The sequence below is a fragment of the Lampris incognitus genome, chromosome 14 (genome assembly GCF_029633865.1).
Source record: "Lampris incognitus isolate fLamInc1 chromosome 14, fLamInc1.hap2, whole genome shotgun sequence".
Lineage (NCBI taxonomy): Eukaryota > Metazoa > Chordata > Actinopteri > Lampriformes > Lampridae > Lampris > Lampris incognitus.
Window position 1 is genome coordinate 37675377 of NC_079224.1, and position 24260 is coordinate 37699636.

The following is a 24260-nucleotide window of genomic DNA, read 5'->3' on the forward strand; positions in this document are numbered from 1 at the left end:
GAGCCTATCCCAGCAGTTATTGGGCGGTAGGTGGGCAGACATCCCGGACAGGCCGCCAGGTCATCACATGGCCGACACACACACACATTCACAGCTAGGGACAATTTAGTATGGCCAATTCACCTGACCTACATGTCTTTGGACTGTGGGAGCAAACTGGAGCCCCCGGAGGAAACCCACACAGACACGAGGAGAACATGCAAACTCCACACAGAGGATGACCCCCAAGGTTGGACTACACCGGGGCTTGAATCCAGGACCTTCTTGCTGTGAGGCGACCGCACTAACCACTGATCCACCGTGCCTCCCCCCACCCTGCTCAAACATACCCAAAAACAAACACACACACACACACACACACACACACACACACACACACACACAAAGCTATGCTCCCCAGTCCAACACCCCACTCACGTTGGCAGACATCCTTGTGCTCCTCGAAGCCTGGCTTGCACACACACCTCCCGATGGGCACCAGCCAGCCACCGTCAGCGCTGCAGTACATCTTGGGAGCCTCGAACTGCTCTGAGGCATTCACACAAACGCCGTGAACCTCCACCAAGGCTGAGTCTCCACCAGTGACTGTGTCGGGGAACTGGGCCAGGTTGAGCACCGTGAGAGGACACTTCTTGTAGAAGACCCTCACTGAGACCAGGGCGATGCAGGCCCCCAGGTCCTGGAAGGCCAGGTAGAATCCCTTTTTGCTCAAGTTGCTGATATCCCGCACCTCCGTGTTTAGCTTCATCACCCGGTCGCCAACATCCACCTGAGAAGAGAGGTGACATTATGTCTGTTTATTTGAAAAGGATAAGCATCTAAAAACCCTTGCCCCATAGTAATTGGGGGGTTAAAGTCTAAACCGCTGTAATTTCGCTACCTGAAATTCATCAGCTATTTCAAATCAGGAAATGATGCTGTCGTCAAAGTCATGTCTATTTTGTAAATGACGGGATTAGAACGACTCACATTTTGGAGGAAAATCCATAATAGGGTTTAGTGTCATGCCAACAATGATTTTGTAGGAGTAGGTGAAATCTATTTTCAAATGGTAGATTTCATATATACATACATGCATATATTACATACATATATACATGTAAATGTTCAGTTAACGTTAAGCATCTGATCAATTGTATGTGCCTAGAGAAGCTGCTATTTAAAACTTTGGGGAGGATAAGTGTGTGAGAGTGCATATGCTCATCAATGTGCATGGGTGTGTATGTGTGTGTGTGTGTGCGCATGTGTGTGTGTGTGCATATGCCCATATGTGTCTATACCTGTGTGAAGCTCTCGTCAGCAGCAATTGTGTCTATCTTGACATACTGGCTTTCCTTGATGAACCACAGGTTGGCATTGTTGGACTCATAGTAGTACATGTTGAATGTCTGCAAACCACACACACACACACACACACACACACACAGCGTAGCCGTCACCTTTCAATTTCCACAAACCAGTCATCAAAAAAGTGTAACACAACATGAGAGAAAAAGGCAGTCCAGAGAGAGAGAGAGATACTGAACATACAGGGAGAGAGTCAGACAGACCGAGGCGGGGGGGGGGGGGGGCATGCATAGAAAGAATGCAAGAGACAGATTTTAATTTCAGGCCCATTCAATGTGAAATTTTAACAAGCCCCTGACAGCTCTGAATACAGACAGCTGTCTGTCTCTCTTCTAATCGTGTTTATCTAGCTCAGCAGCCACTCCATGTGACTGTCTATAGGCCCAAACGCTCTTTGAAGGACTGCTGCCGCTCGTTCTCCGAGTGTCTTTTCAGTCCGCACTCTCTGCAGTACTTCTTCTGTTGAAGTAATGAGAGGGGGAAGGAGCAAAGGCCAGATGCACCTACTGAGCAGAGACGAATGTGGCGGGGGAGTGAAAAGGAGGCTATCGGAAGATAGAGGAGAGTGAAAAATAGATGAGGAACTGCAAAAAAAACCCTTTAAAGCGTCGTCTCCATCTCACTCTGGAACCATTCCTCTGAAATGTCAGTCTTTTTACTCCTCTTCTCCGTTTCTCAATTCGTCATCCATCGAAAGACATCCCAAACTCAAGTGGGCTTGCATGTGTGTTTGTTTGCATGTGTGCACACGCGTTTTCTAAGTTATTACCCATCCATCCATTATCCAAGCCACTTATCCCAATCGGGGTCATGGGATGCTGGAGCCTATCCCAGCAGTCACTGGGCGGCAGGAGGGGAGACACCCTGGACAGGCGGTCAGTCCATCACAGAGCCGACACATTCACACCTAGGGACAATTTAGTATGGCCGATTCATCTGACCTACATGTCTTCGGACTGCGGGAGGAAACCGGAGCACCCGGAGGAAACCCACGCAGACACGGGGAGAACATGCAAACTCCACACAGAGGACGACCCGGGATGACCCCCAAGGTTGGACTACCCCGGGGCTCGAACCCAGGACCTTCTTGATGTGAGGCGACCGCGCTAACCACTGTGCCACCGTGCCGCCATCAGTTATTATCACAATGCAGTTTCCTTTAACAGCTCCATAAGCAGAACATGGCAGAAGGGGGTGCCGTGGTGAACGGTCTGATTCCCCCCTGCCAGAAAGGTCTTATTCATGTTGTTGTCGGGCACTTAACGAGCGCCCAAAAAAAATCTTCTGTTTTAAAACTCAAAGGAGAAATGTGTCTTTTAGTCTGACCCGTCTCCACAGTGAGGTCACAGGGCAGGGTCTGCACCAGAACAGCTCCCCTGGAACTGGTGAGGATTAAGTGGCGTGTTGAAGGACACTTCAGCGGGGGGAAATATTTGCTGTCACAGCGGTTTGAACCCAGGCCATCTGGTTTAAAGAATGGCTTCCCTTATCGTTGCACCATGGTATGCACCAGTGTTTGTGTGCGTCTTTATGCGTGTGTGTGTGTGTGTGTCTGTATGTCTCTGTGTGCATGCAGACCTCTTTACAGGTGCCGGAGACCCCCGGCAGGCTGTTGCAGTCCCTCAAGGTGAACTTGATCTCGATGTAGACACGCTGTGCCCCGTCGCGGCTGATGTGCCGTGTCCTCAGCCAGTTGTTCTGGTTGGCCTCCATGACGTTACATACCTGGTAGGTCCTCATCGGGGTGTTCCTCTCATCCATCACACTGATCTCCTCCCACTGAGGACAAGAAGAGGAGTGTTGGCAGAGTGAGGGAAGGGGAAAGACAGAGAGAAAGAAAGGGGGGAGGGGGTAGAGAGAGAGAGAAGATGAAGTGGATGAGAAGCTGCCAGACATGTATCGGTGATATGGTGTTTTCTGGTGCTTTGGTGTAATCCAGGATGCACTGCATAACTCAACACAGCCTGTCACAAACAAAGAAGAAAAGGTCAAGGAACAAATAATTTCTCACTTCAGATTAAAAGGTCTTAATTTCATGGCGTGGCCTTAATCAAACAAATGATCATCAAGGCCTCTGTATTTTTTCAAAAGGCAGTGACTACAGTTAGCATCCGGCTAACAGATGGTGAAAAAGGGGGAGAAAGATGGAGTGAGGGGAGAAAGGGGAAGACAAAGAAAGCATGGAGGGCGGAAGAAATGAAGCGACGCGGAGTTTGAAGGATGGAGGCAGGAAAATGAGGAGAACGAGTTGAGAGGACGAACGGGATGGAGGGAGGGAGCAAGAAAGGGTGTGTGTGGGGGGAGTGGGTGAAAGAGTAAGAGCAGAGTATGGGGGAACGAGGGAGGGTCAGCGGTGATGGAGAGAGGAAAGGCGGAGAGAGAGAATCAAATCAGGGGCATTCTGTGTTTGCCGTGCAAACCCGTCTACCTCCAGCATCAGCATAAAATGAGCGTCTCCCATCAAGTGCACTGCGGCCCAAGGTCAAGTGGACGAGCACACCGGGCGGACGGCTGCACAGCAAGAGGCAAGGATAGCTTTACAACACACTCGCCTCTGTGAGATCGTCGTCTTAAGTCAATGGACAAAGAATCTGTCAGTCCAAAGACTGCTTGTGGGAAACTGGGCCTGGGTTCAAGGGAGTCTGTTGTGCAAACTAGCCTACGGCCCGTGTGTATGTTCTGTTTTCACGACTGGGTGAGGGTGAGTGATGGCCTGTGTCAAGATGACTGAAGGACTCTTTTTGTCTTCGCCGCACGTGTACATGGCGTGAGTGTGTTTTTCTAAGTGTGTGTGTGTGTGTGTGTGTGTGTGTGTGTGTGTATAAGTGCTGTAGAGGTGCATGCGTGTGTTTGAAAGAGCGAGGGAACGAGGCAGGACAGAGCTACTTTGTCTCCCGTCATCTGCTTCCATCTGTTTCCACTTGCAAGCAAGGCTGTAATTGAGAACACTTCTCGGCATGAGCAGGAAAACATTTCTGTTCACACGCACACACACACACACACACACACACACACACACACACACACACACACACACACACACACACACACACACACAAAGAGAAAGAAAAGGGAAAAGAAAACCCAGTGCGGTCTTGGAGAGTCAAGATATCTGATCCACTCAAGGGGAAGCTAACTGCCATTCTTGGATACACACATACAGAGACACTGACTCAATACACAGAGCGACAGACACAGACACACACAGACACACACAGACACACACACACACACACACACACACAGGATCAGCCCCGGTTTGCGGTAAAGAGATGAGCGGACCACCATCTCTGTTCTTAGCTCTTGTCATCATCTTCGGACTGGTGCTTTGAGCTCCGGAGTGACGAGCGCACATCCACGCACAGCAGTCCGACCACGCAAACACACACATACACACGCTGCTGCACACTCAAACACGAACACCCCATACGTGCACACGGACACACCTGCACCAACAGACGCTGGTGCGCAGCCAAACCGGCAATGATCGCGCACTTAAAAACCAATAAGGGGTCTTGGATCGGCGAGGCCAGCCTTTCAGCATTGACGTTTCATCTCTGCCCTCTTCTGAAATTCAAATGAGAGCAGCGCAGCGGCCGCAGCCGAGCGAAAAGCGGAGGGTCGGGGGAGCGGCACGACGGAACAGCACAGGAGACAGCGGGGGGGAAAGGCTGAGAAACCTCCAGATGCAGCGGGCCCGAGCCAAGGTTCAGCTTTTGGAGGGGAATCTGATTTGACAGCCCAACAACCCGGAAAAGGTTGACGCATTTCACCTCAAAGCGCCGGGCGCCGCCATACAGACACAGACACATTCCCGCCCCGACCACCGCAGGCCGCTACAACAGCTAGCGACGAGCCGGCAAAGGGAAACAAACCAGCTCTCACGGCAGCCTGTTTTAAGAGGCCCCGGTCATCTATCATATAGAGGAACAGAGTCTAAGGGAGACAGGGGCGAAAACAAAAGGGGTAACACAAGGAGCAGCGTGGCGGTCTATTCCGTTGCCTACCAACACGGGGATCTCCGGTTCGAATCCCCGTGTTACCTCCGGCTTGGCCGGGCGTCCCTACAGACACAATTGGCCGTGTCTGTGGGTGGGAAGCCGGATGTGGGTGTGTGTCCTGGTCGCTGCACTAGCGCCCCCTCTGGTCGGTCGGGGTGCGTGTTCGGGGGGGGGGGGGGGGGCGGCTGATCCTCCCACGCGCTACGCCCCCCCGGCGAAACTCCTCACTGTCAGGCGAAAAGAAGTGGCTGGCAACTTGACCGGGACGGCTCGGACGAGTGGGGTAATTGGCCAAGTACAACTGGAGAGAAAAACGGGGAACCCCCCCCCCCAAAAAAAAAAACAAGTAGCACGGCTTTATGTCAGGTGGAATTGCCCTCTGCAGTCTGCTGTAATCTGCAACTGGCCAATCATAAGAGCGAGTACATACAGTACGCACCTAGTAGTATAACCAGGCACAAGTACACACCAGCTTAAGGTTTTCTGTGTTCACACTCAGTAATTTTGTTACATACAGTTAAATTATAGACATGTTATCTTCGGTCAAACCTGCTGCCATTAGTTTGGTTTGGAGTAAATCTCCAACTCCTTATGCAGGATAACCTTAAAGTGACATGTATTACCCCTAAATCCAACCTCAATCTGAAACCACTTCTCAGGCTAACATTTTGATTGCTGACCAAAAAAAAAAAAAATCAGCCATTTTTACTTTTTATTTTGGGGAATGTGTTATCTATCTATCTATCTATCTATCTATCGGAAAAGCCATCCTGAATTGGATTGTGGGTATTCTGAAATTTGCCCCGTTTGGCCGCAGTCGTGCACACTCACAACATGCACAACAACACAAAGAGTAATCCGAAAAGATGGACTACTCTTGACTAAACAGAGGGACCGAAACAAAGAGAGAGAGAGAGAGAGAGAGAGAGAGAGAGAGAGAGAGAGAGAGAGAGAAAGATAAATGAGGAAAATGGAATGAATGTGGGTAAATTATAGGAGCGCCTGGCAGCTAAACGGACCCATCTGTGCAGAGCTGGGACCAGTTGGACATCACAGAACACAGAAACACACACACACACACACACACACACACACACACACACACACACACACACACACACACACACACACATGCATGCAAACTCATGCAGAAATACACACAAAAGCGGGTCCCCGGAGAGCCCTGATTAAGGCATTTATGGGAATAGTCGTTGAAGGATAAAAAGGGCTTTATGATGTCTTTGTTTATTTCTTTGTAGGCAGGGTTTAGAGTGTCTGGATTACAATCACTTCCTGCAACTTACTTCCCTCGGAGCGAGTCTGCTCATTGTCACTCCGCCCGGTATGAGCGCACAGGTGTGTTTCTGAACAGGAACACAACCTGCCCGCCACTATAACATTTATGTGCTCGTAATGCACCAAACTACTGGTGGAGGGAGAAATGGAAAAATATATAACCGGGGAAATGTTTAGACAGACCGAAGAGTTTAAGCCCTCTCTCTCCTGCTTCCTCAATTATTCACACACACACACACACACACACACACACACACACACACACACACACACACACACACACACACACACACACACACACACACACACACACACACACACACACACACAGATTACACTACCCTGCTAACCTGTTGCCAGTGCGAGCATGTGTTCGGTCTGAACAATAATCGACATTCAGAGTGGAGCCCTCGTCCCTGAACCCGCCGTCACCCTCAGCCAATCAGCACACAGCTCGCCTGATTGCTTTGAAGTGAGGCAGAGATGTCAGATCGGGGTTTAGGTTCGACCGCTCACAGCTTAACATAATATCCCTCTTTCTGCAATTATCTGCCGGGTCCACCTATGAGGACAGACTTGGACTTAAGACTCTGGAGCCAGATCATGCTTATTTCATTTCTTCTTTTTCCTTTTGCTTTTTTCAATACAGGACACATAACACAAATACCCTCTCAACTCAATTCAGGTCAATTTAATTCAGTTCAGTTCAGTTCAATCTAATTCAGTCCAATCCAACTTTATTGTCATTGCTCATGAACGTTTACACGAACAATGAAATGTGGAACTGTACGCTCACAGGTTGGTGCAAATTTGGGTCATGTATGTGAGAATTCAAGGTAAAAGGAGCATTATTGGTTTCTAATGCTCCTTCCAATGTGTGTGTGTGTGTGTGTGTGTGTGTGTGTGTGTGTGTGTGAGAGAGAGAGAGAGCGACACACACACACAGCGAGAGAGAGAGAGAGTGAGAGAGAGACAGATAGAGAGAGCGAGTGAGAGACAGAGAGAGCGAGCAGGAGAGAGAGAGCAAGACAGAGAGCGAGCGAGAGAGAGAGCAAGACAGAGAGCGAGCAAGCGAGCGAGAGAGAGAGCTAGATAGAGGGTGGAAAGATCGAGGTATATGTAGTGTGTGTGTGAGAGAGAGAGACAGAGAGAGAGAGAGAGCGAGAAACAGACAGACAGAGAACGAGTGAGAACAGAGAGAGCGAGCAAGAGAGAGAGCACGAGAGACAGAGCGAGTGAGCGAGGGAGAGACAGATAGAGCGAGCAAGAGAGAGAGCACGAGAGACAGAGCGAGTGAGCGAGGGAGAGACAGATAGAGAGAGAGCAAGAGAGGGAGAGAGAGAGTGAGCAAGCGAGCGAGAGAGAGAGAGGGAGAAAGAGAGAGCGAGCGAGAGAGACAGAGAGCTAAACAGAGAGAGCAAGAGGGTGGGAAGATCGAGGTATATGTAAAGTATGTGTGTGCGCACACGTGTGTTTGGGGTGGGGTGGGGGACTCCATGAGAGAAGGAATAAAGATGCAGTGGGGGCCTCCCTTTTTTCGAACATAATTATGGCGTGTCTGTTTTGTGTCCCTCACCAGGAACACCCCCGCCCGGTGACAGAAATGGGTCGCTCCGCTCAGCTTCAAACACATCCGGCCCTGCGCAGGCTGCAGATTAAGAGTGATCTGTGGGGGTCATGTGTGTGATTTGGGAGTGATTTGAGGCGACAGTGGCTTCAAAGTGGTGGGAATGCGCCTCGTCGAGACCCATCCCCAGGTTTCACAGTTCAAAGGTCAACTAGATAATCCCCCTTATATGAAACACAAGACCCCAAGAGACCCCCCTCAAAGCTCTGGCATCGCTCCACGTTCACTCTCCCTACTTCCCCCTCTCTCAGGGTGTGAGCGAAACCTCCGCTGGCTCTCTCTCGCCCGCTCAGTTCACCTCTCCACCTGCTACTTCAGTCAGTCACCTTGTTTTGTCTTTCTCGGCCTGTTCCTCGACGGTCTGGGTGTCGAAAAATACCAGCCTAAGCGGAAGATTATACGATTACGTCTTTTATTTCCCGAGAACCGGTGTTTATATTTCACACTGAGCGGGTCTCTTCGAGTCTTGATTGACCGTGACCCAGCTGAGATGGGAGAGGACAAGGACAGCATTTATAGTCTTAAGTGACACCGCTAATAACACGTTTACATCTTCATATCACACTGCATCAATTGAGAAAAATGCTGACGGGGGACCTATGACTAAGAAAACAGATACGTTTTCTTGGTTGAGTGGCGCACACAGGAAGTAATAAAACCCCCGATGAAGAAATGAGGCCCTTCAAGTGCTCGTGAAATAGGTAGCGTGATTACTTACACGTAATTTTTTTTTTCATCTGTGATTATTTTTATGGGTTACCTGCTGAGATGGTTTGGCTCTTTGTCTGGAGGTACATGGAGCCAAGCCTCATGATATCTCTGCAGTACATCAGTAAGCAATGCTATGAACGGTTGTAACAGGATCCCGGCGCTCCGGGGATAAGCTGTTCTTCAATTCTTCCCTTGGAAAAGGAGACGGACGAAAATGAGGGCAGAACGATAACACACGTGAACGAAAGACACCCCAAAATTGACCGTAAATTAGTTAAAGGTAACATGAGTGCACTAATTAAGTTTTGGACCTGGCGGCTGCTGAACCTTGAAGCTGGAATAATTCTGTGAAGGTCCGTCCAAACGTCTCTGCAAGGCAGAACAGAGGAGGGGTTTATGGGTAACTGCGGCTCGCAAAAACTCTCAGATATGGTACCTCCGGCTTGGTCGGGCGTCCCTACAGACACAATTGATCGTGTCTGCGGGTGGGAAGCCAGATGTGGTTATGTGTCCTGGTCGCTGCACTAGCGCCTCCTCTGGTCGCTCGGGGCGCCTGTTCGGGGGGAGGAGGGGGAATAGCACGATCCTCCCATGTGCTACGTCCCCCTGGTGATACTCCTCACTGTCAGGTGAAAAGAAGCGGCTGGCGACTCCACATGTGTCGGAGGAGGCACGTGGTAGTCTGCAGCCCTCCCTGGATCGGCAGAGGTGGTGGAGCAGCGACCAGGACGGCTTGGAAGAGTGGGGTAATTGGACAGGTACAATTGGGGAGAAAAGGGGGAAAATCCAAAAAAAAAAAAAAAACCTCTTAGATATGAAGGTGCACACCTTCAAAACCTCAACAGAGCATGGAGTATGTAAGGATGTCCAGGTAGTGTAGCAGTCTATTCCGTTGCCTAACAACACGGGGATCAAATCCCTGTGTTACCTCTGGCTTGGTCAGGTGTCCCTACAGACACAATTGGCTGTGCCTGCGGGTGGGAAGCCGGATGTGGGTATGTGTCCTGGTCGCTGCACTAGCGCCTCCTCTGGTCAGTCAGGGTGCCTGTTCAGGAGGAGGGGGAACTGGGGGGAATATCATCCTCCCACGCACTATGTCCCCTGGGGATACTCCTCACTGTCGGGTGAAAAGAAGCGGCTGGTGACTCCACATGTATCGGAGGAGGCTTGTGGTAGTCTGCAGCCCTCCCCGGATCGGCAGAGGGGGTGGAGCAGCGACCAGGACGGCTTGGAAGAGTGGAGTAATTGGACAGGTACAATTGGGGGGAAAAAAGGGGAAAATAAAAAAAAAACTCTCAGATATGAAGGTGCACACCTTCAAAACCTCAACAGAGCATGGAGCATATAAAGGTGTCCGGGTAGTGTAGTGGTCTATTCCATTGCCTACCAGCACGGGGATCGTCGAATCAAATCCCCGTGTTACCTCCGGCTTGGCCGGGCGTCCCTACAGACACAATTGGCTGTGTATGCGGGTGGGAAGCCGGATGTGGGTATGTGTCCTGGTTGCTGCACTAGAGCCTCCTCTGGTCGGTCAGGGCGCCTGTACAGGGGGAGGAGGAACTGGGGGGAATAGCGTGATCCTCCCACACACTATGTTCCCCTGGCGATACTCCTCACTGTCAGGTGAAAAGAAGCGGCTGGCAACTCCACATGTATCGGAGGAGGCATGTGGTAGTCTGCAGCCCTCCCTGGGTCGGCAGAAGGGGTGGAGCAGCGACCGGGACGGCTCGGAAGAGTGGGGTATTTGGCTGGCTACAATTGGGGTTGAAAAAGAGGGAAAAGAAGCCACAAAAAAAGAAGAGTATGGAGTATATTTGCGAGCGAACACACTGTACCAAAGCTGATCGGTAAGGCATGGGAGGACACTAGGAAGAGCAGGTTTTCTGTAGTACAGCATACAGACCGCTGTGAGCCCATCCTGTACTGTTGTCATCACGCTACAGAGAACACTGTGAATATAGCTTTGTTCTGGAAACATATCTGGAGGTGACAATGTGCTCTATATTGTTCTTCGTTTATATTCCTTGTCTCTCATTCCAGACTTGTTCAGATTGTCCAGTATGTTTCGGTTTTGGAAAGGGCAACTGGGGTACATGTGAACCCAACATACACGGATGTATGTAGGCAAACAGCTATGTGAATATCAGTGTCGATGCAGTGCAGTCCCTGAGTGTGATCACATGCACGTACACACACACACATACACACACACACACACACACACACACACACACGGCATGACAACACATTCAAAGCATCCCTCCCACCCAGGGTAAAAACAAACTTGCGCGGCCCTCATCGCGTTAGCTCCGGCCCTGCCTCCCTGCTCTCTACAAGCATGAAAATGTGTGTGGCATCCTCCGATTTAAGGCACCACCGCTGAATAGTGGCAGAGAGGAACTGCATCTCACGGGGAAATAGAATTAGTTCGGTGTTATTCAATAGATTTTTCCCTCGTCACTGTGGCGAGTGACACCGAGAACGCGCTCTTATTTCTGTAATGAATGCTCTGCCTCCATTTTTTCTCTCTCTCTATCAACATTCTCTCACTTCCTCTCCCATCCCATCTCTGCTGTCATTTTCAGATGCATGGTGGCTGCACTCCAGACTCCCTTGGTCCCGATACCTGCAAAAAGCTGGTTATGCAACCATGCAAACACACACACACACACACACACACACACACACACACACACACACACACACAGAAACTCTTTCAGAGACATACATATCACACACATACAAACACCTGCACATAAGACTCTCAGACAGAGTAACTCACCACCAAAAAGCATACACATATACACACACACACATACACACTAGCAGCATAAACACCGACACTTCATCTCCCGTTACATAAGAATATTCACCCCAACCCTCCTTTTCAAAATCGCAGCCCCGTTGTGAGAGGAGGCTCCAGCGCCAGAGCATTTTCAGCACAGTGGAAATAATTTGTAAATTCCCCCTACAGACTCCCGATTTAGCAAGGAGTGCTTGAGAACCCAGCGCTCTCTAAAACGCACACTCCACTAGCGCTACCCGCTGACGCTTCGCTGCTGCCAGCGTCGTGGAAAACCAAAACATCACATCCACACACAACAGCAAGATGTGGGCCAGGTTCCTTCTTTTTTTGCTGCCGTTTCCTCACGTCGCAGGGCTACGGAGAGGAGGCGTGCATGTGTGTTTGTAAGTGATTTCTGTGCGTTGGTCATACTCACCCCCTCATTTGGGTAGGCCTCCCAGCCCAAGTCGGCCAAGGCTGACATGGAGTCTAGCAACGTAACTGCAGAAACACACAAAGAAAAGGGAACACATGTGAGCAAACTGAAGCAGCAGCCCTCTCACTCATTCTCCAGCAAGTCAGGCGTCATGAAGACAGCATACATATATATATACTATATATATATATATATATATATATATATATATATATATATATATATACTATATATATATATATACGTACACACACACATATGTATGTATACACATGTATGTATATATATATACATGTATATGTATATGTGTATATATATATATATATAAGTCAACTTTTCCCATAATGTCGCTATATATTTATTGCATATTACCATTGTGGATATGTTGCACGAGTACACAAGCACAGTCACCCTGACTTCGGCTATATAGGCCAATAAGAAAAAAGGAAAAGCTCGTTCTATGTTTTATTCATGGCATCTTTTACAGTCCCTCTAAAACAACAGCAACGGAGTGATAGCTGCAGATGATTAGTGTTGTCTGTGTGACTGCCGTTACCGTTCGAGATAAATAGGAAACCAACTCACCGAAACTCACGCAGCGCCGCAGCTTTAAGCTGAGAGTATACTCCATTTTAACATCCACACGTGTCAACCGTCTGACAGACGCTCTCATCCACAGCAACTGACAATAAGTACGGCGGTAAACTAAATTTGTGTTTGGGGTCTGAATTGCACATTTTGTCTCCCGTTTACAATAACTTTTTTTGTTTTTGGATTTTTTCCCCCCTTTTTCTTCTCAACGGCAGTTGGCCAATTACCTCACTCTTCCGAGCCGTCCCGGTCGCTGCTCCACCCCCTCTGCCAATCCGGGGAGGGCTGCAGACTACCACACGCCTCCTCTGATACATGTGGAGTTGCCAGCCGCTTCTTTTCACCTGACGGTGAGGAGTTTCACCAGGGGGACATAGCGCGGGGGAGGATCATGCTATTCCCCCCAGTCCCCCCCGAACAGGCGCCCCGACCGACCAGAGGAGGCGCTAGTGCAGACACCAGGACAAATACCCGCATCCAGCTTCCCACCCGCAGACACGGCCAGTTGTGTCCGTAGGGACGCCTGACCAAGCTGGAGGTAAGAGGGATTCGAACCAGTGATCTCCGTGTTGGTAGGCAACGGAATAGACCGCTACGCTACCCGGATGCCTCTCTGTTTACAATAACTTTTGTGTGACAAAGAGGATGTGAGGCGGACCACCAAAAACACATGATTAATAGCCACTTTTTGCACAATGACTAAGATTGTTTATGCCTTGGAATGTGGCTCTCCACCTAGTGTGTGTGTGTGTGTGTGTGTGTGTGATCTGCTGTGGCCTGCCTCAGTCAGGACCTAATCAAGCCTCTGACAAAACTGAACATCAATTATTTAATCCAAATTATTCAATATTTAAAGCCTGCTTCTTCATCCTGCTTCTCCTCTCTTGCACTTCCTTCACCACAAAACAAACACACACACACACACACACGCTTGCTTGCATGCACGCACGCACAAACACACATTGCTCCTCTCATTGCTTGCATCCGCCTCACCCTGTCGTGTCCACAGATCACGGATCTGCAGTCGGTTGCTGATCCGACTGAACTGCTCGCTGACACCATGTAAACTGACCCAGCGTTAGCGGGTTAGCAGCGAGCGCTCACATTCTGCACAGCGACCGTGAGCTGCCGGCACTGACCTGGAAAAACTATTTCAAGTCCGAAAAAAAAAAGCCAATTACCTCTTGCATGGGGCTTGTTTGAGGCCCTGCCCTGCCCAAACGTAAATGAGCAAAATCACTCAGTTGAAAGAAGCCGACAATGGCATTTCAGCTCATTTTCAGAGGCATTTCCACGTGTCCTGCCTACAGGTAGAGGAAGGGAGCGTCAGTTCTGTCCGACGTCCTCTTCCCCCCACGCCACGCGTCCGCCCCGGCTGAGTTCACGCCGCTCTGCACACATCCTCCCCAACGCTGCACAGCGTGACGGCAGGGAAGACATGCCAGGTTGTATTAACGTATGGGCACGGGGGGTGGGGGGTGTGAGGTCCAGGGGCACGATTGTGTGTGCGTGTGCATGTGTCCGCAAAGGCACACATACAAATGCCTGCATGTGACTTTGTGCACACATTCACTTAGCTCCCGAGGGTCAATGCGTTGTGACGGCTCAGAAAAAAAAAGAAAAAAGAAAAGCTACTGAAAAAATCATGCAGAGAGAAAAATTAAAGAGAAAAATTAGAGAGCATAACAGAGTCAAGGTGAGAGGGAGGGGGAGGGAGAGAGAGAGCGAGAGAGAGAGGGATGAGAAAATGGAGTGGAGCAGCAGTGCTGAGCAGTGAAAGGTCAGAGGCACCCACTGGCACATCTGTGTATTTAGACAGAATAAAGGCCATTTAGACTGCCTGGACCAGATCAAAGTCACATGACTGACACGCAACAACGTGCCACAGAACTGCCATGTCTCCCCGTGTCTGCGTGGGTTTCCTCCGGGGGCTCCGGTTTCCTCCCACAGTCCAAAGACATGTAGGTCAGGTGAATCAGCCGTACTCAATTGTCCCTAGGTGTGAATGTGTGTGTGTGTTGGCTTTGTGATGGCCTGGCAGCCTGTCCAGGGTGTCTCCCGGTGACTGCTGGGATAGGCTTCAGCATCCCCATGACCCTGAGCAGGATAAGCGTTTTGGATAATGGATGGATGGATCAGATCAAAGTCTGGTGTGTTGACTGATGTGCACCAACGTGCCATAGAACTGCCATAGAACACATCATTTCAAGATGCTCTGGAAACTATCGTGCACATGCACACACACACACACACACACACACACACACACACACACACACACACACACACACACACACACACACACACACACACACACACACACACACACACACACATTTGTAAAGAATAACAACAGCTATTGGTTAGTTTCTTGGAAGCCAGCTAAATGTAAGGATGTCATCATGTCTTTCTATGGAGACCATGCCAGTTTTTGTGACTCCAGTACCTTTATCATCTCCATGATAGTGAATGGAAAGATATTTTGTAACGAAGAGCAACATTAGATATGAAACTGCACCGGCCTCGATTACAAGAGCGCCAACGTGCTGGGTAAAATAAGTTAGGGTTAACCATCGTTACTCTGAGTACTGAGTTTTGCAAGACTGAGATAGTTTGGACATGTGTGGAGGAGAGATGCTGGGTATATTGGGAGAAGGATGTTGAATATGGAGCTGCCAGGGAAGAGGAAAAGATGAAGGCCAAAGAAGAGGTTTATGGATGTGGTGAGGGAGGACGTGCAGGTGGCTGGTGTGACAGAGGAAGATACAGAGGACAGGAAGAGATGGAAATGGATGATCCGCTGCGGCGACCCCTAACGGGAGCAGCTGAAAGTAGTAGTAGTAGTACTAGTACTCTTAGTTATTGAGTATAGAGAACCAAGTTGAGCGCTGCTGTATGTACCTTGTAAAAAGCTATTGCTACAAACTTTATATTTTCCAGCCATTCGTCAGCTCACTGTGGACACACTCACACACACCCAAATACATACATACATACACTCTCTCTCTCTCACACACACATACACACACACACACACACACACACACACACACACACACACAGAAACACTTTCTCTCTTCTCCTCACACCTCCTGCCAATACCACTTATCACTTGTAATCAATGACTGGACTCATCAATAATGGAACGTCTATCGCTTCCTTTCCTGCTGACAGTGTGTGCATGCTTGTGTGTGTGTGTGTGTGTGTGTGTGTGTGTGTGTGTCTCTGCATGATTGGGAGTGAAAGAAAAGTGCCAAGTGAGAGAGAAAGATAACAGGAAAGAGAATTTCCAATGTTTAACACACCATACCTTTACGATGACATGCAAAAAAATAAATAAAAAAATACATATTTTCCTTTTTGGACAACCCTGCCGCCGCCCTCCTGACTCATCAAGCTGCCCTCCTCCATCCACCTCTAACTCAGGCTTGATTATTAAATTATTTCTCTTTCACTTGCACTCTCTCCTTCCTCTCCTCTTTTCTCCGGGGAATGGCTAAACTGTGCGTGTGAAATTTAAGCTGGACCAGACCTGCTTTGGCCCCGAAATAAAAAACCCCCACGCTCATCAGTCAGTCCACTCAGACCGGGCTCAGGTTCTGTCTAACGAGTCACACAAACCAAACGCACGTGCACGTGCACGCAAACACGCATGCCACAACGCTCTCCGAGGCGATGAGTTGCTAAACACGACGTCCCGTATACCCTCTGTGCAGCTCCTCTTCCAAACGGATCCTGCAGAAGCAACATTCTGAAACACAATAATCAGCCCACTCTCACAGGACTTCACAATTTCACAGCCTTCCCACCTAAAATAAAACCCCCGTCCCCACACACACACACAGTTAAACACACATCCACACACTTTTTCCCATGCATTCTTTCATTTTAGGAATGCCCAAGTAGCACATGTCATGCCGTCTCCCCCCCCCCTCCCCCCGCTTCCCTTTCTGTCCATTTGTCTGTTACTTGATCCCTCCCTCTCCGTCTCTTTCTATGTCTTCATGCCGTTCTCTTTCTGGTGTGTAATCCACTGTGTCAGCTGGGAACCACGACGCCGTGATTTACCTGCCAAGAATCAAACGGCGCTGCCAACAGCCGGGCTGCTGCACGGAAAGACCGGGACACGCAGACACGCAGACATGCTTGCTTGCATGCGCGCACACCCCCCCCCCCCAAAAAAATGTTGCCAACACCACAAAGAAAGAGACCGCTCAATAAGACCACCCAGACTCCATGTTCAGTGCGTGACTGCACTTTGAGGTCACAGGAAGCCTCAAACAGGTCGGTCAACAAGCAGAGATGATGATCAGAGATGGACACCTACTGACGAGAGAGGAATCTATTCAACAAACACCTAGTGTTAACATAGCACTGCCATGCACCGCAAAAGGAAGTTGTTTTTTTTTTATGTCATGGTGGGATATGTACTGGTGAAACAACCTTCCCCGAAATACCAGGACACGCAAATAAAACACTGATACGCAGAGACATGGATGCCGACACATGGACACACAGATCACGCACAGAGAGACCCCCCCCCCACTCAGAAACAGCCTTCATACGACAGCCTTTTTTCACAAATAACTTGAGAGGAAGTCACAGCCACATACACACACACACACACACACACACACACACAGTATGTGATGGCATCACAGACGGACTTTGCAATCTTTGCACTCCCATATGAGCGCAGTTGAACGAGTGAGTGTTGTCAGGGCAACAAACTGGACGGAGGAGAGTAATTGGTACTTTAGGATCAAACTGGACTCCTCTCTCTCTCTCCATCTCTCTCTCTCGCTCTCTCTTCTCCCATCATCAACTTCTCCACTCATCACAAGTCAACTTAATCACCCGAACAAATCGTCGCGCTTTCTTTTTTTCTCTTCTCCTGCCATATTTTCTGAAAACCACTTGTATCGTTCATCTTTTTCACCTTGCACATTGTTGTCCCCTTCCATCAGCCATTTCCTAGACACACAACCCAAGGCCTTGTGACGTCAGTAGTCTTTCACTACTTGTTATCAATGTCATTACTTTCGTTATTTCCACTACTTTTTTGTGTGGAATATATTGGATGGAACTCAATATTGAATGCAGGTATTAATCAATACACAGCACGTGATGTCAGCATCCTTTGCGCTATATAGGGGGAGCCTCTATGTAGACACTTCACTTAAAACAATTAAACAACATACTGAGCAGTAAAAATTCAATGAGAACATCTGTGAATAGCATTTCTTGCAGCACAACTTCCATCATACTACCGACACAGATGTTTTGTTTGAGACTTGTCACAGGTGCTCAGTCCGGTCCACGAGTCGTGGTGCAATTAAAAGCAGACTTAACACATCTCAGGAAAAGTGAGTTTGGCTTCCATTCAGAGTCTAGTTGAGTCCAGCCGGAAGACAGCCAGGAATTTTGCTGATTTGCCTGTATTGCTATGGCCCGCTATAGCAAACCAATTTACCTCTGTCATCGGTGGATGGCAGAAGAACTACACGGCAGATCGGCTGAGATGTTCATTTTCTAATTGCTATTGTTGAGAAACTCTCGCGCAATTCATACAGGCAATGTAGAACAGCTCTTTTGGCAAGAGAACTCTATCAAAATGATTTGCACCAACGCAGTTGGTAGTTTAAAAGACTAGACAGACCACCTGCATTTACTGGCTGTAGTGCAGTATTGCAACCACATAATTACGTACAGTGAAATGTATTTTCAACAATTCTCAGACCTATCTTTTGGTGTTAAAAAAAAACAAAACAACACTTAGGTAGCTTTGTAAATGGGATGAAGTTTCCCCAACACAAACATCTACAAAAAGCTGCAGCTTCATTTTTAGTTGCACATGTAAAACACATTTCTATCCGTAGCAATGGGCCACCAAACTAAAAAGGGAAATTTAAGACTGTGCGATATGATCAGAATCTCATATCATGATATATAGTAGGTCATTCATATCACAATAATGATACATATCATGATATAGCAGATTTTCTGTAAATTCAATTAATATTTTATGAAATTACCATATGGAAAGGCCTATTTCTTATTACGTTTTGAATTATATACTCATGAGTACTTACTCATATTTGATTATTTTTTTTCTCCTTTTATTTAGGATCTTTGTGCAAATTTTCAACTAAGCATGCAACAAAATATAAAATATTAATGTATAAAATATGAAAAGGTAAATAGAAAACACTTTCCAACTATAATTGCGTAGGTGGTAAAAGGCTAGTGGTGTTCGAGTCTGTTGTTTGGACCGGCGTGCGGCATATTTTGCAAAGTTCGGTTTTGGTTCTGGTCCGTGTCAGACTTTTCATACCCAAACCACGTCCATACAATAGAAGTAGCCCCTCTTTTAGGGACAAGCCAGGGGCGTTTCCAGGATTTGAGGACATTTGGGGCTTAGCCAGGACTTCTGTAGGGGGGTCCAGGGGGGGATCCTCCCCCGGAATTTTTTTTTATATAAACAAGCTCTATTTTGATGCTTTTTATGCACTCTGGCACCTTATTTACATTAAAATTATATGTCTTAATCATTGAAAAAAATGAGAGGTGTATCTCAAAAAACTGTTGTTTACTCTCCAGATTAATTATGAATTGTGACGTCAAAAATATTAGTAGTTGTTAGTAATTAGTATGAATGAGTGGTTACGGTTTTAGTTCATTTTATGGGAATTTATTTACGAGAAAACCCCCGCTAAAGGACAATAAAAGCATGCTGTGGGATCAGACGAGTATGGTCCGCTAGCTAAACGGCACCTCCGATCACAATGAAGAGAAATTCTCTATATCATGACTGTAGCTGCTGAATCCAATTCATATCATAAATCAACAGGCAATTTCAGCCGTTATTGAAACGTTACTACATGGGCTAAATTCTTACCCTTCCTTCTCTTTGGGGAAAATCCAGAAAGATGGAGTTGGGGTTCCCCCCCTCCTGCACGCTCTGCCGCTTCTCCTCTACTCGTCTCTTCTCGCTGTATATTGCGTCACCTCACTCAGCGCTGATCGTCAGACCCTCCCACGCATGCGCGGCGCGCCTGCGCCACACACACGGAATGACCGGCATCGGACATTCACACACGTTACGTTTTTGTTTTTTTTGTCGGGCTAGGCTTACATTTAAAATTATATTCGGGGCTACAACTCAAAACGTTCGGGGTTTAAGCCCCGGCTAAATGCCCTGGCGACGCCGATGGTACAAGCTCCTCGTTTCGTCCTGGCTGGTCGGAGTCCTTCTGTTCGGAATGACCGAGTCCTGCGTTACGTTCACTGTCCTCCGTGTTTGTCTGTATTGCCTTGGTGCAAATTTCCCGCCTGCGTCCGTGCTGCGTTATTATTTTTCCCACCTGAATTCCGGGAAGACCCGCCCCTACTCTATCTCTGATTGGCTAACCCTATGCCTAACCCCACCCTAACCCCAACCTTAACCAACCTAATCAGCGGAGGCAACGAGTACTAGCCAATCAGAGGCAGAGTTCCCGGAACGCGGGTCGGAAAAAAAAACAAGGAGTCCAAAGAGCGGAAAGGGTCGTCCAAATGACGAAAAATGCTGCCGTAAAGCGTGTGATTTGCGACACAACAAAATAAACGCTGGAGTTTAATTTGAAACTAGACGTTTTTCTATCGTCACACGATATAAATCATCATATCGCACAGCCCTGGGGGGCCATAGTAGAGGCAGTAGTCGTATTATCCTCCGAATGTTATACAAAGGCAAAATCAAATTCGGGTCTCGGTTAAATCTAGTGTCAGCACTGTGGCAGATAGTACCTACTTCTTCAAGCATACCAAATAGAGGTGACTACTCTTCGCTTGCACTGTATGAACATGAAACAAGCCGCGCAGACAAACAGATAGGTCTTCATCGTTTATCAAAAGCCGCCGCAACATACACACGTTGTGATGTTTAATTTCTCCCTGACAGGACAGAGGCAATGCAAAAGATGTCTTGCTCGGTTTTTGAAAAAGATAAGTGGACACTTCAAGATGACTTAGCCCATATGCATCAATTTAAATAATACATCCTCTTACATCATTCATTCAATGGTAGAACAGCCAGCTGGCAGTCATAAATGCTCAAATATGTGATGTAAACAGTTTTCCCTGGTTAAGGAGCTTTCATTCTGAGTTATTGTCCCTATAAAAGGAAAATATGAGGTGCATTTAAAAAAAACCCAGCTAAACCGAAACATTTGTGTTGACGGAAGCTGAGAACATACCCTACGGATGTTTTTTAACCAGTTGCACATGTAGATACTCATGACGCTGTTAAAAATATGTAATAAACACGGCCTTTGACGAGTTAAGCCGGTAAAAGAGGAGATACATTTGGAAATAGTCCCTTTAGCTCCGCAGCGAACGGTGGATTAGAACAGAGCCCACTGCCAGTTAGCGCACAACAGCGCCAGTGCGATGGGAGAGACGCCATTCTGACAGTCTATGACAGCAGCGTTGCCCCAGTTTGTTGCTTGACGAGACTTTGGAGTGTGTGTGTGTGTGTGCGCGCGCGTGTGCGTGTGTGCGTGTGTGTGCAGCTAGTCGAATACCTGCAGGTCTGAACTGTGACACCCAGTTAGATGCTGACACTTGTTTTTTTAATAAGATTCTTCCACAAGCTGTCGACATCTCGTTGGGGCAAAGAGCAACAAACACACACACACACACACACACACACATACACAGAGTTGCAAATACACGCACAAAAACAGACACACTACCAAAGACCTTGAGAATACCGCATAAATTATGACCTGTATAAATTAAAGGCAAACAGGTGCTTCTCCATACACACACGCACGCACGCAAATACACACACGCACAGACGCGCGCGCGCGCACACACACACGCATGTACACCATGCGCGCATGCACCCGCAGTAAAACTGCCACACGGTGCCATTCATTTAAAGAACTGAATTAAAATAGTTGAGTAGGGGATGAATAGGGTGAATGAGCAATGACAGATAAAGCTCTTTTTCCTTAATAAGACACAGGGCAGCTTATATTGTAGAAGTTTCTGTCTGTTAAATTCTGCCTCGGAGCATGTAGTTGTGTGTGTGTGTACGTGTGTGTGTGTGTGTGTGCGTGCGCGCGCGCGCGTGTGCCTAGCGGTTCTCTTTGGTTCCATCTTGACCTTTCTTTGCGCTCTGTTAGCTCTGAAGACGCCGCCCCTCGTGGAATGAGAGCACCGGTTCCACGTTGGTACACACACAGACACACGGCTGTCACACAGTGGTTGGTCACAAGAGGCTAAATTGGAATGGAATCTAAGGGAACGAGCCATTGGCAGTGGAGAAAATCACATGTCAGATAGCAGTGCACTTAGACAGGGTGCTAAATGCAAACAGACACATAACACACACACACACGCACACGCACACACACACCTCCGGAAAGACACCACATACATTCAGCACCCAGACAAGATGACCTGTCAGTGCAACACATTTAATTGTGTGTCTGTCTGACAGACTGTCCGATAGCTTGGCTTTCTGTCTGTCTGCCTGCCTGCCTCGCTGCTTCCGCCTATCTAGCCAGGTCTGAACTAATTTGCTGCCACTGCCTTTAGGTACCACGCTATAGTAAACAATGGATAGAGACGCGGTAGAGGGGAGGGCCAAGAAAGAGAGAGAGAGACAGAAAGAGAGAGCGAGACAGAAAAAGCGAAGAGGGCTATGTGGTAACACAGAATGTGAGAGGGAAAGGACATGTCGGACAAAGGAAAGGACGGATAATGGGTCGGGGCGGGGAGTTCACCAACGAGCAAAGGAAGCAAACACGAGGCGGCAACGAACACCCAGTATCAACACCGAACCCAAATCCCTCGCTGTTGGGTTGTAAAGCCCACTAACACTGCCTTTCACGGCCCTGGCACAGACCAACCCCCCCCGCCACCCCCACCCCCACCCTCCCGCCGGGGGGGGGGGAGAGAAAAGGAAAAAAAGAGGGAAAGAAAAAAACAAAAACAAAGCAGCAGTAGAAAGAGAGATGCAGGGAGAGAAGCTCAAAGCCAAATTCGATTAAGCCAAATTAAAGGTCGAAGATGGTGGGTTGGGGGTCGGGGTCACGGGAGAAAAAGAAAGGCGGAGGCAGGTGGAGAGGAGGGAGGGGGAGGGAGGGAGGGAGGGGGAGGAGGCAGTGGCTTGATTGTAGTCGAAGCCTGGTAATCGACACTTTAACACGTTAGACAGCGAGGAAGCAATTCGCGGGGGGGGGGCGGCACGCTTGAAGGAGAAGACTCATGCTGCCGATGTGCATTTGGCTGCTGTATAATTTCTGTCGCACGATAGAAAGCTGAGCCATGATGCAGCCCCACATCACCAGACAACCATTCCCCCCGGGGGTCTGCCCTCTCCAGCCTCTCCCCGTGCTCCTACAAGTTGCACGTTGCACGCATAGTTACCACGCAGCTGAACAACCTCCAGTGTTTACACTTAACTCCGATCAGGGCGATAAAACCGGGATTTCCATCCCCCCTCCCCCCTCCCCCCTCCTTTCGCTGTGTTTCACGGGTGAGGAGGCGAGATGGACTGGATTGCTTCCCAGAACCGCGCCGTCGTCGTGCACCGTGGTCTGGATGCAGAGGAGTAGAAGACAGCGACCTGTGAATGCAGCGGCGTGAGGAGGAGGAGGAGGAGGAGGAGGAGGAGGAGAGCGGTACGACTCCCTGTCTGCGACGGAAACACGCCAGCAGGTGCGAAACTCCGCACCAGCGGGTTTCTCCTCCAGCGGAAAACACAGAATCCCGCAGCCGAACGCAGCCGCCTCGTCCCCCCCCCCCCTTTTCCCCCCGCTGAGGAACATTGTTCCGTGACAGCAGGGAAGTCAAATAGAGGCGAGTTCAGTTTTATTACACAAATACAACGAATGCACGTAGGCACGTGACAGCAACGGTCTGTGGCGCGCCATCCCCGCTGCGACCTACATCAGTTCCGGATGCTGCATTGTTATTCGGGTGTTCTTACACAACGTGGTGGGTTTCGATGTCGCCCACCGGAGGTAGCAGCAGACCAGGAAGTAAGGGCTGTCACATTCACACTTACTAATCCCCCCCCCCTTTTCTCCTCATTTGTATCCGGCCAATTCGGTCGCTGCTCCACCCCCCTCTGCCGATCCGGGGAGGGCTGCAGACTACCACATGCCTCCTCCGATACACGTGGAGTCGCCAGCCGCTTCTTTTCACCTGACAGCGAGGAGTTTCGCCAGGGGGACGTAGCGCGTGTGAGGATCACGCTATTCTCCCCAGTTCCCTCTCCCCCCCCCCGTACAGGCGCCCCGACCGACCAGAGGAGGCGCTAGTGCAGCGACCGGGACACATACCCACATCCGGCTTCCCAGCCGCAGACACGGCCGATTGTGACTGTAGGGGCGGCCGACCAAGCCGGAGGTAACGCGGGGATTCGAACCGGCGATCCCCGTGTTGGTAGGCAACGGAATAGACCGCTACCAC

The 24260-nt window shown here is 48.9% G+C and overlaps 1 protein-coding gene across 3 annotated transcripts in view; it reads right to left on the reverse strand.

Moving 5' to 3' along the window:
- The window catches only part of epha4b (eph receptor A4b), a 107263-nt gene that overhangs the window by 78450 nt on the left and 4553 nt on the right, over nucleotides 1-24260 (reverse strand). The window contains exons 2-5 of one of the 3 annotated variants that reach the window (XM_056292979.1): nucleotides 12204-12268; nucleotides 2926-3126; nucleotides 1281-1388; nucleotides 418-769 (exon numbers count right to left, since the gene is read on the reverse strand). In XM_056292979.1, the coding sequence (XP_056148954.1) occupies nucleotides 418-769; nucleotides 1281-1388; nucleotides 2926-3126; nucleotides 12204-12268 (726 nt within the window). Of the gene's footprint in view, nucleotides 1-417; nucleotides 770-1280; nucleotides 1389-2925; nucleotides 3127-12203; nucleotides 12269-24260 lie in introns of those variants that run through there. The other 2 variants (XM_056292980.1, XM_056292981.1) reach the window with 2 other exon arrangements.